General features: G+C 49.0%; 1 protein-coding gene across 1 annotated transcript in view; it reads right to left on the reverse strand.

The window, feature by feature from the left end:
- Window positions 1–5,942: 5,942 nt before the first annotated feature.
- The window catches only part of CASQ2 (calsequestrin 2), a 36,224-nt gene continuing 26,857 nt past the window's right edge, over window positions 5,943–15,309 (reverse strand). Inside the window, exons 8-11 of the mRNA XM_054187121.1 lie at window positions 13,161–13,215; window positions 12,381–12,481; window positions 11,947–12,021; window positions 5,943–8,100 (exon numbers count right to left, since the gene is read on the reverse strand). Coding sequence (XP_054043096.1) covers window positions 7,900–8,100; window positions 11,947–12,021; window positions 12,381–12,481; window positions 13,161–13,215 — 432 coding nt within the window. The 3' untranslated portion in view covers window positions 5,943–7,899. The remainder of the gene's footprint in view (window positions 8,101–11,946; window positions 12,022–12,380; window positions 12,482–13,160; window positions 13,216–15,309) is intronic.

Consider the following 15,309-nt stretch of genomic DNA (forward strand, 5'->3'; position numbering starts at 1 on the left):
CTCAGCAGGACGTGGGGTCTCACAACAGCGCGCAGGAAGGGAAGGCACGCTGGGAGTTGGCCAAGCGGAGCGCTTTGATTTGTCTTTCAGCGCCCCTCCTGAGTTTATGTTGGACTGGGAAGGTTTGATGGGTTTAGGTTACAGTCCTTTCCCGTACTGACAGATAATCCACTGGTGCAGGGGTGTCCGTTCCCTTTTCATGTGTGCATCCGTGCACTGCCGGGTCAGGAGGTGCTGAGAGAAGGGAGAGCAGCGAGCATAACGTGCCTGCAGATGTAGGTAGGGACGGTGTAGTGGGGTGATTGCATGTGCGTAAATCACTATCTACCAACAAGGTTGTCCGGGTTGCTTTGAAATGCTGTAACAAGTTTTACAGCCCTGCTGTGAGTGTGCATGTGGGTTTATGCTGACACGTTGCTAGTGAAATGGAGAGTACCTCAAGCGGGAAGAAAGCTGTTTTCCAGTTTCTCCCCATCTCCTTGTCCCCCTCCATAATGAACTCGGAAAAGGTTTGAGGTGTTTTTTCCTGGCTACTGCTTATACAGCGGGCTGTGAGCAGGTTGGGGGCTGCTGCAGGACTGCCGTCTCCAAAACCCTGAGCTGATCTTCCCTTCCTCTAAAATCTGGGGAGCTGAACGGGGTGAAGATGGCCACTTCTGTACATGACTTGGGGCTTGCTCTGGTTCCAGCTCAGCTAATGCAAATAACCTGGGGACGCCAAGAGCCCTCACGCAGCAGTACTGCTGCTTGCAGGCCTCCCAAAAACCCGTGGGTCCTGCCCGTAGGAAGAGGAGAATGGTTGTTTGCTGGTGGGGCCAAGACAAAGGGAACAAGCAGTCTTTGTGCTCCATGTGGGCAGCACTAAATACAATTTAGAAGAGGAAGAAGGGAGATAACTTTTGCCTTGTGGATGTGCATTTAGAATAGCTCAGTGCGCCCACCTTGCTTACATATCGAAATACAGAGGAAGGAGCAAAACCTCGAGAGAGACAGTAAGACAAGGAGGCTGCAATGCAAAAGCAGGGGAAGAGACCTTGGAGAACAGGGTGTGGTTTTTCCCTCCAGCACCCTTAGAAACATGAAGGTACAAAGGTTTTAAAAACAGAGACACCACAGATAGCTCTAGGCGATGATGCTATTCTGTAAATTGAAACATTTAAAGTCTCTTCCAAAGGCAAAAATCAGGCTTCCAAATGCATAGACATCTACAGTCTTTGTAGTCTTTTTTTTTTTCTTTCTCCTTGAAAAGGTAGCATAAATGAAAATTGGATGCAGAGAGAAGGGAGTTCTTGATGAAACACATTTGATTCAGCCTCTCTGGAAGTTTTAAGAGCCACTCGGAACTTTTTAGCTCTTTGGACCTCTCTTCAGCACGAGTCAGATGCTGTGGGCATGCTTTAAAAGAGGGAACAAGAAGGAGCTGATTATATCTGGGTCGCAGATGTGAAACAGATCTGCAAACCTTTTAGCTTCTATTTTGTAAAAGCTCATTCTTGAGTACTCATAATACCAGATCCTACAGTTGATTATAATTTTGCTTTGTAAGTGGTTGGGAGAAACTGGTTTAGTAATTCAGTAACTAGACTGCGGGAAGCTGTGCAAATTCCTTCAGCAATTTCATTTTGTGGGGACTAAAATGTTCTTCAAACATTTAGGTACTTTTGTCGTTCAATAGCCTCTTTCTTTGTCACTAGCAGGAGCAGGGCTTTGACATTTGGGATTGAATTTTAAAGCAAGAATCTAACACCAGGCAAATTTCAGGGCTGCTCTCTGGTCGAACATCGTTTTATTTTCACCTGGGTTACTGAGGGAGGGACCTGTTTCAAGCTGGCCCTCCTCCAAATCCAAAAGGGGAGGGTGAGGTTGCCCATGGCTATTTAAGTCGTTTGCCACCCACAACCGAAGGAGTGCTCAGTCAGGACAACTACTGGTCTTCTTGGGCAGGCCATTGGCTTTCTGTCTGTTGTTGAAAAATAGAATAACTCCTCCAGCAAACTTAGTTTGTTTAACCCTCGAGACTTACTTCTCATATGTGAAGTCATGCCACTTGTCTTCTGCTCAGGCAGTGGAGCGGTGTGATTGCTGGTGGCACTGGGGGTTACTGATCTCTTCCTCCAGCAGCAGACAAGGTGACCCAACCTCTCCTCATGCAATTGGGGTTTGGTCAAAGAGTGATGGTTCCTCACCTGGATTTTGTGACAATGGGAAAAAAGTATCTGCCTAAAAAAAAAAACTCTGGTATTTATGCAGTGCCCAGGCTGGTAAAACAGCTTTCCATTGAGTGTGTCCCACCAAAAAGTAAAGCCAGTCTCAGCCTTGTTTAGTCGGCTTCTTCCTTGGGAAGGAAGTGTTGTCCCTCCCCATGTTCATAGCCACGGCTCATGGAATGGGTTCCACCATGGCCGGTTCCTGGCAGTGGTGTGAGGATGAACTCAAGCAGCAGGGGCAGGGGAGGGCCTTGTCCTTAAGTGACCCTCAGTACCATATGCTGTGGGTGTGGGTTGAGAAGAAGACGGGCTAAATAGAAATGGAGAGAGAGAAAAAAAAAATAAGGGGAGCCAGTGAAGACCAGAAGAGTAATAAGTCAAGAGGGATGAAAAGAAGGTGAAAAAACTATGTTTTCTTCTTGTTTTCTATAGCATTAGGGACAATACCAGAAGCCCTTTCAGTGCTTTGCTGATCTCCTTCATCACAGGAGCTTGGCAAGAGAAGGTGCGAGGGGGGAGCGGAAGGGAGGGGAGCAAGGCACCGGAAGGATCTTTGCTTCCATCCCAAAAGCTGCTTGTAATCTGACTCCAGAAACGGGTCTTCAAGCTGCAAGGAAGCCCTTTAGCCTTCCCCCCACCCCCCTCTTTAAATAGTTTAGCACCTTTTAAACCTGGCAGGGAGCTTTCTGGGAGCTGGGCCAAGAGGACTGGCTCTGCCCTGGACCCTGCTCCGTGGTCCGCGTCGTCATTAGAAATCTTCTTCTGCCAAACAGGTGTGAGAGCCATGCCAGGGCTGGCCCCAGATGCCGGTGGTACAAGGGAGCGGGGAAAAGGCAGGGGATGCTGCAGCGCAGTGGGTTGACGCACAAAAGTCTTGGGTCTCGGGTAGGACACAGTCCTGCTGGCGCAGCCTCGTTACCGAGGTTAATTATCCTTCCTGCTGTGCTCTGCTGCTTCCAGTTTCTAGCAGGTGGTGTTGCGCTGCAGGGCGTAGATGTACCTGGGGTGTAAAAGTAGCCAGGAGGCAGTTTGCTTTGCCCTGGAGGGCCTTGGCGTTGGTCGCCTGTTCACCCCTTCCCCCTCTTCTGCCCTTCAAGTCCGGGCATTGGTGCGCAACCAGCTTCCCCAGTGTGTGGGGCTTCCCCAAAGCCAAAGCTTTGCTGGGGTAGAGAGGGATCCAGATGCAATCCTGGCCTATTTTCACAGGACTGCAAGTCAGCGGCAGCTGGGAGACGATATGTTTCTGTCTAATTAATTATTTCCTTGGGAATAAATGGCAACTTTTTTTGTTTGGTCTCGGTAATGAATCAATCATTTCTGAGGTATGATGTGCAGACAGACGTGGAGAAGCAGCCGGTGTCCTCAGCTGTGCTTGCATGTTGGCGTCTGGCTGAGCAGCTTCAATCCGGGATGGGAAGCAGCCGGGATCTCTGGTTTCACTATGGGCCCATTCCTCTCCCAAGGGCAGCACAGGAGACTCTCACCACTCCTCAGAAACATCACAAAAACCACTGACCCTGAGAATATGGAATAGTCTGTGATTTTCAGAGCGCCTCCCTCATCTGCGGCTTCTGGAGCTGTTTCCCAAATGGTGGACATTAGCTCAGAGCAGTTTGGGGTTCACAGAGCCTCTCCATCAGTGTCCTTGGGTCCGCTGCAAAGGCAGATGCTTTCTCCTTTCTGCTTCTGTACGATGGCTGCAGTATGTGGCTCTTGATGGGATCCCCTCTCCCTTGATGGTTGCCCACGAGCAGCACAGGGTGGCCTGTGGTACAGCACACCAAACAAAGCCTTTCTGTGGCCCCTCGCCCCATGTCTGGGGACTGGGAGGAGGCGGTGTACGTCTTCATGTTTTTGCCATATATCACTTGTGAGAGGGGTCCTCGCTCTCGTTGGGGGCTGGTAAGACTAGGATTTTGGGTACTTTAAAGTGACTGATCAGCTTGAAGCACTCGCAGTTAGATGAGGGCAAAATACGATTCTTTGTCTTATGTGTATTAAGATGCATTTAATATGAATGTCTAGCTAACACTTTGGAGAAAAAGAACTATCTGCTAAGAGAGGGACAGTCTTAAGAGACTTGCCTGCAGAAACACTCAGTGTTGCCCACATGCACAATTAATTTCTTCAAATAAAGAAGATTATTTTTTTTTGGTTTCCTCATCCAAAGGTACTGACCTTTTGCTTTTGGGCGTGTAGTCATCAGGGTTAGGCTGACTTTGCTCCTCAGGGTTGCCAGTGCCTTTCAAGTGCCAGTTGTGCCTGTGTCTGACAGAGGAGCCCAGGAGTGCCCATGCCTGGGGTCCTGTGTGTCGTACCTCCCGCACCACTATCTTACCTGTCCCTGCAAGGAAGACATTCAAATTCAGGCTGCCATCTCCTTCTCAAAGGGTATGGCCTCATTCAGTGGTTCAGTTGCTAGGAACTCAGGGCAGACGAGGTGTTACAGGTTAATGGGAGAGGCTTTGCTGCCTACTCATCTCCAATGCTGCAATCCTTCCTCTCCTGCAATGTTTTCTTAACTTTTTATGTGTTTATCCCAAAAGCTGATGATAAAAAGTTCCTCTTTGTGGGCAAAGAGAATGATGAGAACTGTAATGGGGGGATGAGGGAAGAGAGAAAGGGTGGCCCCGTCAAGGACCGCACTGGCATCGTGAAGGAGTAGCAGCCCTAGGCGCAGCCCTTTCATAAGTCAAGGCAAACTTTTCGTAAACTCCTGACACCAGCCCCAGTATGAGCTCAGCCTCACTGACCTCCGTATAAGCCTTAGCACCGCTACGTCAATTATTTTTTCACCCCAGAGTTCTGTTGCTTAATGCGTTGAAATGCGTACGTGCCTAAGAAATACCCGTGCGCTTAACACGTCCGTAGTGCCTTTTTCAGGGTCTGCCTGCTCTGCCCATGTAAGCTCTGCCTCTCGGAGCATCTAGAGGGGGACACGTCAGAACAGATGGGCATCCACAGCGGGAGGGGAGGTACATGGAAAGTACACAGGCAATCGGGATTTCCGGAGACAGTGCCAGTTAGGAAAGGCGGTAGGGCAGCTCTTTGTTTATTCTTCATGTTTATAGAAATTCGTGGTGCTTTGCGGGGACTGATCTGTAGCTGCGGGGCCTGTGCAGGCTGTTACCTTATGCAGGGTGAAATTGTGTGTGTTTTGCTCCTGGGAATAGCCCCAAGGTAAAGATAAACAAGCACTTTGCTCAGGTGAGTTTTTGTCCCTTAATCACAGATTAGGAGACTACTAAATGGCTAGTTTTGCCTGTTCTTGCTCCTTACCGATGTGCATCAATGACACCTTGAGTCCAGCTTGCTCCCTTTCTCTCTGAGCCAGGGTTCTCCAGCAAACCTCTGGAGGAAACAGCTGGAAGGAAAGAGCAGAAGAAGGGTGCTGGGCACCCCTCTGTCCAGGAGAGGAGTGGACCTCCAGGCTGAGAGCACTCTGCATTTCGAGCCTTCTGAAAGTCTCCACCAGGTCCTCTGGGATCGGGCCGAGTCGTTCATAACCCCAGTGCGACCAGGTGGACGGTCTCCCCAAATACACTTGGATCAAGCCTTCCAGGCAGTGCTTATGCATCGTAAAGAAGCAAGAAAGGGCAAATAGTTGGCCTGGGGGCTTTGCTGTCCCGTCTATTCTTCTAACAAGCTGTGTCTGACAAGGACGTGTTGAGTGTTTGATGTTCAATGAGGAGCTAACATGGCCTACGGTCATATACCATATAAGCACAGTATTCATTCATATACATGGAGATATATAGATACCCAGCTGTGTGGTGTTCATGCTGGCACTTTCCACCAAGGGGGTATGGCACATGTAGGAATATATCAGTACTTCAGCTTTTTTATACCAGTAGTTTCAAATTTCTATTTCAGCTAACGTAGAGAGAGAGAGAGAGAGAGTCAAAGAGACTGATCAACAGGCAGGAAAAAAAAAACACCTATAAAATCTTGCTTTGCAGTTCATCTGATAAAGGAAATATATAGTGTGTAAACCTTGTTTCTCATCATTTGTACAACGAATCTGATTCTTCTGTGCCTCACATCGTTATTTCCACTAACATCACTTACCTCTGACGTAAACCACTATAAGAAAGGTCAGAACAATATTTTTCATCTGTAGCAAGAGAGGACGTGTGTACCCTACCTATGCTAACAAGTCTGAACGGCTGGAGAACATATTTATACATGTATTTATAAAGATAAAACTGCCTCCAAACTCTCCATTCATTGCACTATTGTCAAACCTAATAAGCTAAGACAATTAAAATCTGCCGGCATGGGAAAGCAGGGAGACCTAACACTGTTGCAGTGACCTGCACATGGATGGTGCTGCACTCGCCAGGACGGAGTTGCTGACCCTTTGCTTTGTGAGTGACCCCCCGTGACTGCGAACTGGTGCCCTGAGCTCCTTCCCAGTCTGCAGGCAAAAAGGGGCTTCTCACAGGCTACCATGGGACATCCGATTCTCTAAGCAGGGAGTAACTGTGCAACTGAATACTTAAAAGCCAAACGGCTTGAATCCTTTCACTGCTCATTGCCCAACGCACATTATCCAGCATCTAATACAGTTGGACGGATGTGTTCCCGCCCAATGACTTGGTCATGGGAAAAGACGCTACGTAGGCTTTGGGTTAAAAGTCAGCTAAAGCTGGAAGGTCGTGGGGAATAGGAGGGCTTCATGGTGGGCCCCTATGAATGTTTCCCTTGGCAGTAGTATGCTGTCTATCTCATGTGCACCACCTTCAATCCAGCTGAGGTTCACCTGAAAGGGAAGATAGGCCCAGCCCAGCCCAGACCTGACTGCAAATGTTTGGAACTGGCCTGGGGTCTGCTCTGGTGTTTCTCTGGGGTTAAGACCCACGGTTTGGCTCACTGCCGTGATCTTCATCCTCAAGAGTCTGGGCTCAGACCTGGATGAGCCTGTCCAGCGGTTCAGGAACTTGCAAGTTTTGAAGTCCCATATCAGACCACCTGCACTTACCCTATCTTTCACCTAAGCTTTCAAGAAGAAAGAGGTTCAGATGGGGATCATGGTCTTTGGTTTTGTATTGCTCTGCCAGACAAGAATATACTGTTCTATGTAATCACTGAAAATTTAAATAGCATCCTTAAAACCTTCCTCCCCTCGCACAGCTTTTTGCTGCTCCTAGCATGTTAATGAGTAGCTATAGACCCTCGCAGCAGAACTTGCAGGATGGAGTGGTCTTGGCAGAGTAGCTGCAAAGGGCATTGTGTTTAATAAAAGGACTAAACTTTACAGTGGCCTTCCCTATGTCTTGAAGTGAGATTTGGTCTTTGGATGTAAGTGCTGGGCCGATGAGCATGAAAAATACAAATTGTCTCCCTGTGTCCCTCTGGCAGCAAGCAGGCAGGCACTTTCCTCCTGCCCTGGGGCACTGGGGGCAGATTCCCTGCAGATTCCTAATGTCCTTTCTAAGGAGGCATGATTTGCAGCGGTGCTGGGTGCCTGCAGGTGCCACCAGCCCACTGCAAGGGCAGTCCCGGTGGCTCAGCGCCGCTGAGAATCAGGCCAGGGGGGTCCCGGCAAGGGCAGAGGCAGGGGGAGCGGGGTGGGGGCGGGGAAGAGGAGCAGCGGTGCTTGCTGACGCTCAAACACAGGTCTTCCGATGGAAGGACCTGCCACGGAGGGAGGCCTCTCAGCCCCCACAAGTCAAACTGCACAGAGTCACAGTTAGTCATCGTCATCGTCGTCGTCGTCGTCATCATCATCATCATCATCGTCGTCATCATCATCATCGTCATCATCGTCATCATCGTCATCATCATCTTCGGTATTTATCTTCCCAGAAAGCACATCTTCTATCCAGTCCTCCAGCTCCTCGGCCGTGGGCAGGTCATCATCGTCTCTGATCTCCATCCAGATGCTGTCAGCCTGAGGGAACAGGTGATGGGGGATTAGCCACCCCCAGGGACACAGGGAAGAGATGAGGTTTGCTGCTATTGAGGGGGTAAGGGTTGGACCACAGGTGGGATGCAGGGTGGGGGGGGTGGCAGTAGCTCCCTCTCTGCCACAGCCTGTGGGCAGGCTCAGCCACAGTGTCTCTCTGCCCACACATTGGGATTACCACTTCCCCTGAAGTGCTGTTGCTTCTCACTAAGGGCAGTGGGTCGGCTCAATGGGTTTACATGAGTGTGTGGTACTGTTTGCCCCAGGTTAGATGTGTGCCTGCTGCCCGTTCCTCCCCTGCACTGCTTACACCTGTGAGCAAGAGCATCGTCCACCTGATGCATTGTCTTCACCCCATCTGGCCAGTTCTGTAGACTCCAAGTCAACATAAAAGAACGCATAAAGAGACCTATGCCAGCTCCCCATGCATCACCCAAGTTCACAGGACATCACAGCATTTCTCTCCTTCCTTCCAAGGCCTCTCTGGAACCTCTTCCTTTGAGCATTTACACCCTACTGTCAGCACCCCTTCTCCCCAGCCTTTTTTACCACCACCTTTGCCTCAGGATGTTGCTCTGGACTCTCTACATGTGATAGCAGCTCCTCCTCTTGGAATAGCCTTTCCTCAGATCATCTCAACCATGCTCCAACTGAAGAATGGTGAAAAACACCGATGCGCTGGACTATAGGTGCCCCCTGCTCTTTTTCTCCATCTGTCTGCATTACTTTCACAAACTGTAGGGTATGGAGGCATTCAGTAAGAAGATGCTCTCTAAAATGTGGTGCGAAGATGCTGACTAAATTGTGGCTGTTACCCAGGGAGACGAAGCTTAGATGGTCTCTGAGACCTGGAAATGAAAGGTTTTCTCCTTGCTTTGCTATAGGTTCCTTGGGTAAATGCCTGGGTAAGCCCCTTTCCCTTCACTGTCTCCCCTCCATAAAATAGGAAGAGCATCCTATTTTGCAGAGGTGCTGTGTGGTTATCTTGTTCAGCATTTGGTGTTGCAGAAGCAAGTGCTTTCCATATGTCAGAAGAGAACTACCAGCTTTAGCAAACGTGCCCCACGTCTTTCCCTGTCTGTGGTACCTAATTCTCTTTGTCACATGGCTTGCTAAAAAGCCAGACCAATTTTTGCTTAGGGAAAACTGTTTCTCCCTTACAATATTTTCCTCCTAAAACACCAAAACTGTAACAAAAAAGAGGCCATGGAGAGGCATGCAGCTCTTTCTTCATGCAAATGACCTTGTCCCCAGCCTCAGGACTGTTCATGTGGCAAAAAGTGATACCTTTAAATAAGGGGCAGAGGAGCGGGCCCACTGCACCTACAGAAGATGCTGTGCAAATAAATCTGCAATATTTTGCAGGGCGTCACGGCCCTAGTCCTGGGCCACTACGATGTGATGGGCCAGTGGGGGCTGCTAGGAGCTCTGGTGTTTGTATTGGCAGGTTTTTAGAGAAGCAATGGGGTCACGGGGGTTATGTCCACCAAAGCCAACAGCAGTGTTTATTTTTACTCTGCTGCGTAAGGCCCACTTTGTACCTGTGTAACTTGGCTGAATGCAGTGATGTAACACTGAAATAACGAAATGAGCTCAGTGTTTGTTTTAGATATCACCCGCCAACCTAGAACTTTCTTAAATCTCTCTCTTGAGGAGTAGAAAACAGACTTAAGAGGAATGAAATAAAAACTGCAAATACTATAATCAACAACCTGAAACATTTACTATATCAAAGATAGATCATGCACGAGTTTTTACAGGTCTCTGAGTGGCTGATGGATAATAAGGCATGTGTTCCTGCCTAACATTAGTTTCTGTATGATTCTCTTGCCACTGACAATCCTACTCCCATGAATTTCCATTGATAGTTGTTTAACGTAGCTTTGACATCACTTAAACATGGCCAGCTGCAGTAAATATAATGAAGGGAGATACTATGGAGTAGTAATAAGGGCAAAAGACTGGAAGACTTGGGGTCTATTTCTGGCTTGTCTGTTCGTTTCTCTCATGACTTTAGGTGACAGATGCTATCTTGGCCCTCTTCCCTTTTGTCTCTCTCTTAACAATTCTGCTCACAACCCTTAGCCCACTGGGTCCCCACTCTCTAGGTGTCTGTCCCACGTTCTGGAGGATGCTGCTCTGTTACAGGAAGAGCACTGCTCACATCCAGCCAGAGCCACCATCTACTCCATAACTCCCAAGCCATGCCTGTGTGATTCCTTCTCATTCTCCTCAATGGGATGGGTAACATCCAGGGTCTCCACTTTCTTTATAACATCATCGCTTTGCTTTCCCTACCACGTCTCCCATCTTATGGTCTTGCAGCATTTGTTATAACAGGAGGAACAACCCTCTAGTACTCCCTCCCTGTCCCTCTTTTTCTGGCAAGGTACAGGAGAGACAACATCGGGGCTGGGAGCAAGGTTGGTTGCAGGGCCAGGACCATCATCCAGCCCCGGCTAGTTATCCCAGCTCTCTGTCCCTTTTTGCTCTCTTGTAATGAAACATCAGGTTCCCATATGGCTGAAATTTCAAACACAAAGAAGTCAAGCCCCAAAATATGAACACTTCTGCAGTGGAGAGGTTTCTGCGTCCAGAGACACTTACATACCCACACAGGTTCATTTTAAAGAGATTAGAACCACCCAGCACCTAACCATCAAAAATAAACTAAGGTAATAAATGAGCCAGGCTGGAGCACACCCCATTACATGTTTTTTGATTGTCTGGACTATTACTGTCAGAAAGAGGAAAAATAGTTCCTCTCTGTAGTTGTGTCAGGGCCATAATGCACATTACATTGCACTCAGCAGCTCTCCCCACATCTCTGCTTGTGGGGGTCGGACGGGTCCCTCTCCCACCTGCCGTAAAAACTCACAGTGTGTGGGCAACCTGGCATCAGTTCCATGGCTTGCTGGCTTGAGGGCAACCATGGTGAAACCAGTAGCTGCTAGAAAGCTGGCCTGATAGCACAGCTGTGGATGCTGTGGTTACCACCACCACCACAGCCGTGCCAAAGCAGCACCTGCCTGTGCGCCTCCCCCTCTGCAGCGATGCTGGCTGCCAGACAGTGTTGAAACACTTTACTGCCGCTGAGAATGGGGTGGACACATCTCCTCTTCCCACCCAAATCCCTCCAGAACCATCCGCACGGCAGTGACTGAAGGGGAGGAAGGACTGGATGAACCCCAATTTACCCTCTTCATGCCAGCAGGATCCCTCCATTACCATTTTATGTCATATCCTTATTAAGGCTGTGTATTTATTTGTGGTTCTTTTTTTTTTCCAATCTGTGCAATTGCTCCCTGTCATCTGTTGGGGACCATCTTTCCCTCCTACGCTCAAGCTGGGCCATTCTGCTTCTGATGCAAAAACACCTTCCTTTTTCTCCTCTTCTCCTCCCCCAAGCACGGCTTTCTCCCCCGCTCACAACACACACACTTTCCCCGCACAAGCACTCCCAGGTTCAGTCAGAGCAGGGCACGGACAATGGTGCATGCTGTGGGCTGGGGTGGGCCTTGAAACCAAAACAGGGCAAAGCCCTGAAGCTCAGACCACAGGGGCTGGTCCTCTCCTCGGCAGACATGGTCTGTATGTCACTCGGCAGCAGAAACACTCTCAGACCAAAGCCCTGAAGCCCAGTCCTGGAGATGTTATGAACCCAGCTGCACACAGGAGTGGTGAAGTCTTTACACTTTCTCCCTTGGGAAAAAGCCTGGTCTACCTGCACTCAACGGCAGAAATCCCACTGACTCTGGAGGACCTCAGATCCTGTCCTTTCTAGCACCCTAATCTTGGGATCGCTGGATTTTCTGGGCACGTGCTACTCACGTCTGTGACATTCACCACCCCGATCTGTGGTCTGAACAGGTCAATCTTGAAAGTCTTCTCCCAGTAAGTGATCAGCTGCAAGAGAGAGAAGCAAAGCTCAGACAAGGATGTTTGCTGTACCCCCTTGCATTATTCCATCCATCTGGGCTGTGGTGCAGGGAGCGTGCATCCATGAAAGCACAGGAGAGAAGAGAGGCCCAAGCCTGGGCCACCACACATGGCAAAGGAAAGTGCCCAGCTCTGGGAATGTTCTCCAGACACCACCTTTATGGAAGGTAGACCCCAACAAGCAGCTCTCAGGCATCACCCGTGGTCCAGTTTCACATCTTTCCGGGTCCCACATTCCCTGGGGCAATTCCTGTGTTCATACACACACACCCACACACTGCATCCATGAATTAAACCGAGGAAGGCAAGGAGCCCCTGCCACTCACCAGAGGAAAGTCGTCGGGGTCAATCCAGACAATGCTCAGGTCAGGATTATCGGTGTTGTCCCTGGCAACCTGCTTCAGGATTTCCAGGAACTCAAAACCATCTGAAATGATATATGAACTGCTGCAGCCCACTCCTGCAAACACGCAGGCACTTTTCGCTTGCGGGGCTTTCAACTTCCCTCACCCCCCTATGCACACAGGGGTTGTATATAGATCTCATTAAAGTGCTGTCTCCCAGCTCTTTCTTCTGATAATAAGGCTTTTAATTTCAAGCATCCTCCCCGGGTATTGAAATTAGTTACACATGAATTAAGTCTCATAATCCTTCCGTGGAGTGGAACAATGTCACTATTTTCTTGTGGCGAGGGAGGAACCGAGCCCCCGAGCGGCTGCAGCTTCTCGGCACGCTGATGGCGCGGAGAAGCACCGATGCCACGGCTTTTCAGGAGCCGATGCCCACGGGTTTCCCGCATGCACATCACACACCCAGCCCTCAGCACTTTCTCGGAGCCACACAGCAAGACGGCTGCAGAGTTAGGGAGCAAATCCTGGCACTGGGGTTGGGGGCAATGACTTTTTTTTTCCTCAGTCAGACATCCATTTATATCTAGAGACCATAAGTTTGAGTCCCAGCTAGCACTCCTGCTAGCATAAACACCCAGAAGCATCCCTGCTCCCTGTCCCGGCTGGGGTGCAAGGCTCTGCAATGCCAACAAAACACATGAAACTACACCACCTTGAGTGATGGAGAGTCATGCGAGGAGGAAAACGGACTCCTACCTGGGTCATCTTCTTCAGCGAAGGCCACAATGTGGATTCCGTCCATGTCATCCTCCTGGAAACAACAAAACTATTACTGGTGGGCCAGGGAGGGAGGAGAGTCCAGGCAGTTCCTGGAGAAGAGGAGCGATGGGATGCCTTCAAACGAACAGGACAATTGCAAAGAGAGGCTTGACTGGAGTCCCACTGAGACACCAGAAATGGGACCTGAGGTGAGGCTGAGTCATGGAGGTAGTAGGTGCTGAAGTGGGTACTTTGGGTAGCATTGCTGAAACCCTTTAGCTAAAAATGAGGCGAGCACAACAATGGCAAAGGCTCTCTAGCATGGGAACATAGGCTTACCCTCCATGCCCGAGGCCCCCTACCCTCATAAATTTGCAGCTGCCAGGGGATGGTTTGTGGGGAAACAAAGATCTGCCACCACGCTCAGACCCCAAACGTGCTCCTTTGGGGCCAGCAAAGGAGGTTTCCTCACAGTGTGAGAGGTGAGGTGGATCAGTTGGGCACCTTTCAGGAGGTGATGGGTCTCTTGCTCTGGCTGAGGGTCTCCGTGAACAGTGAGAGGAATTGAGTGGGAAGCTCATTTCGGGGCTCCAATGAGTGGAGGACAGAAATGACAGCCTGGTGGACTGCTTTTCTCCATGAGACACGTGAGTAATGGGTAATGATATTGGCAAAGGCCAATAGATCTGGCACCCGGTTCATCATCCGCCTGCTATGAATGTCATCTCTGAATTATCCCATGGATCGGTTTTGCCTTCCTCACCCGCTGCTGGTCCCGGTTTCCATTTCAGTTGGTTTTAATGCGAGCAAAAAGTCCCATCTAAATGCTAATTTCTTTTCCCTTCTGAGCCCAGAGGTGACAAAGCCACCATCAAAAACTGAAAGGAAAAAAAGCCCTGAAAGACTAAGTGGAAAACATTATCTTTCAAAACAATAGCGGATGCTGGGCCTTTGCTGGCGTCTTCAGGGAATACGTTTTTACCAGGGTATTCTAGGCAGATTTACTTGGGATTCAGACCACTTACAACTAGCAAAATCTGCACTGTTGCTTTTTCTCCATATTTGCCCACAGCATTGGCAGACAGCAAAATAATTTAAAAAACCCCATATGCGATATATAGTTATATACACAGCTATATAATATAGCTATATTCTGTCCCCCAAGGTAGCAAACAAAACGAGAGTAACTCCAGTGAAGGTATTGGGGATGTCCTGAACTTGCGGCGAGATCAGAATCCAGCCTGTTGTCACCTGTAGGTACGAGTTCCCTGCTCATAGCGGAGGCAACTCTGTACTCCCAGGATGCTGGTAAAGTGAGCATCCCACTGCCCACAATTCACACTTTTCCTGAGGTTATTTTAGAACACATTCAGTATGAAAGCAAAACCACTGCATGTAAAATTTGCATCCCACTGAAACCCTGGGAAAAAACTTTGAGGAACTTCAGTGGATCTAGGAAGCTGTCTTCTGTACAGAATCTGTATTTCAAAACAAAATGAAAAGCTATCATACCTAAGTGACTCGTAACTCCTGCGTCAGTTTTATTACCTCTCGCCTTGTTGTCCTAAAGACTCCCAAGGTTTTTGGTGCTTCAGAGTCCCTCAGCGTTTCAGGTTACAAAGCCAAGCAAGGATGTAACTCAATTGCTGTTAGAAATATGCCGAGCTTTTTGAAGGAATGACTGCATCTTTCTTAGCATCTGTAAAGCACCTGTTTATCTTTGGTTTTCAGCATTCAGCTCACACTTGACGGTCCCTGACTGACTATTAACATCGTACTCATTCACAGAGAAAGGATAATTTGTTATACACAGTTTTTCTTTCCTTTTCACCCTTCCTCTTTTCCCCCACACTTGCAGACCAAGAGAGTCCTCTGCATGTCATCAGTGCCAAACCGCTGGTTAGTTCTTCACAATCGCTGACGTGCAGCTTGCTCACACCATGAGAAGTGCAATCAATGCGCAATTTGCTCCGTACCCTATATAATTATCTGAACTGCCTGCCCTCGCTTGCATTTTGAATTGTATGACCACCCCAATACAATTTTCGTGAGTCATCTGTTCGGTACAATCTCCATAGCTCGCCCAGTGAGCAGGCCACTGAAGTGACCCCACCACCAGCACTGAGGTGCATAAGATGAGACAGAG

The sequence above is a fragment of the Rissa tridactyla genome, chromosome 1 (genome assembly GCF_028500815.1).
Source record: "Rissa tridactyla isolate bRisTri1 chromosome 1, bRisTri1.patW.cur.20221130, whole genome shotgun sequence".
Taxonomy (NCBI): Eukaryota; Metazoa; Chordata; class Aves; order Charadriiformes; family Laridae; genus Rissa; species Rissa tridactyla.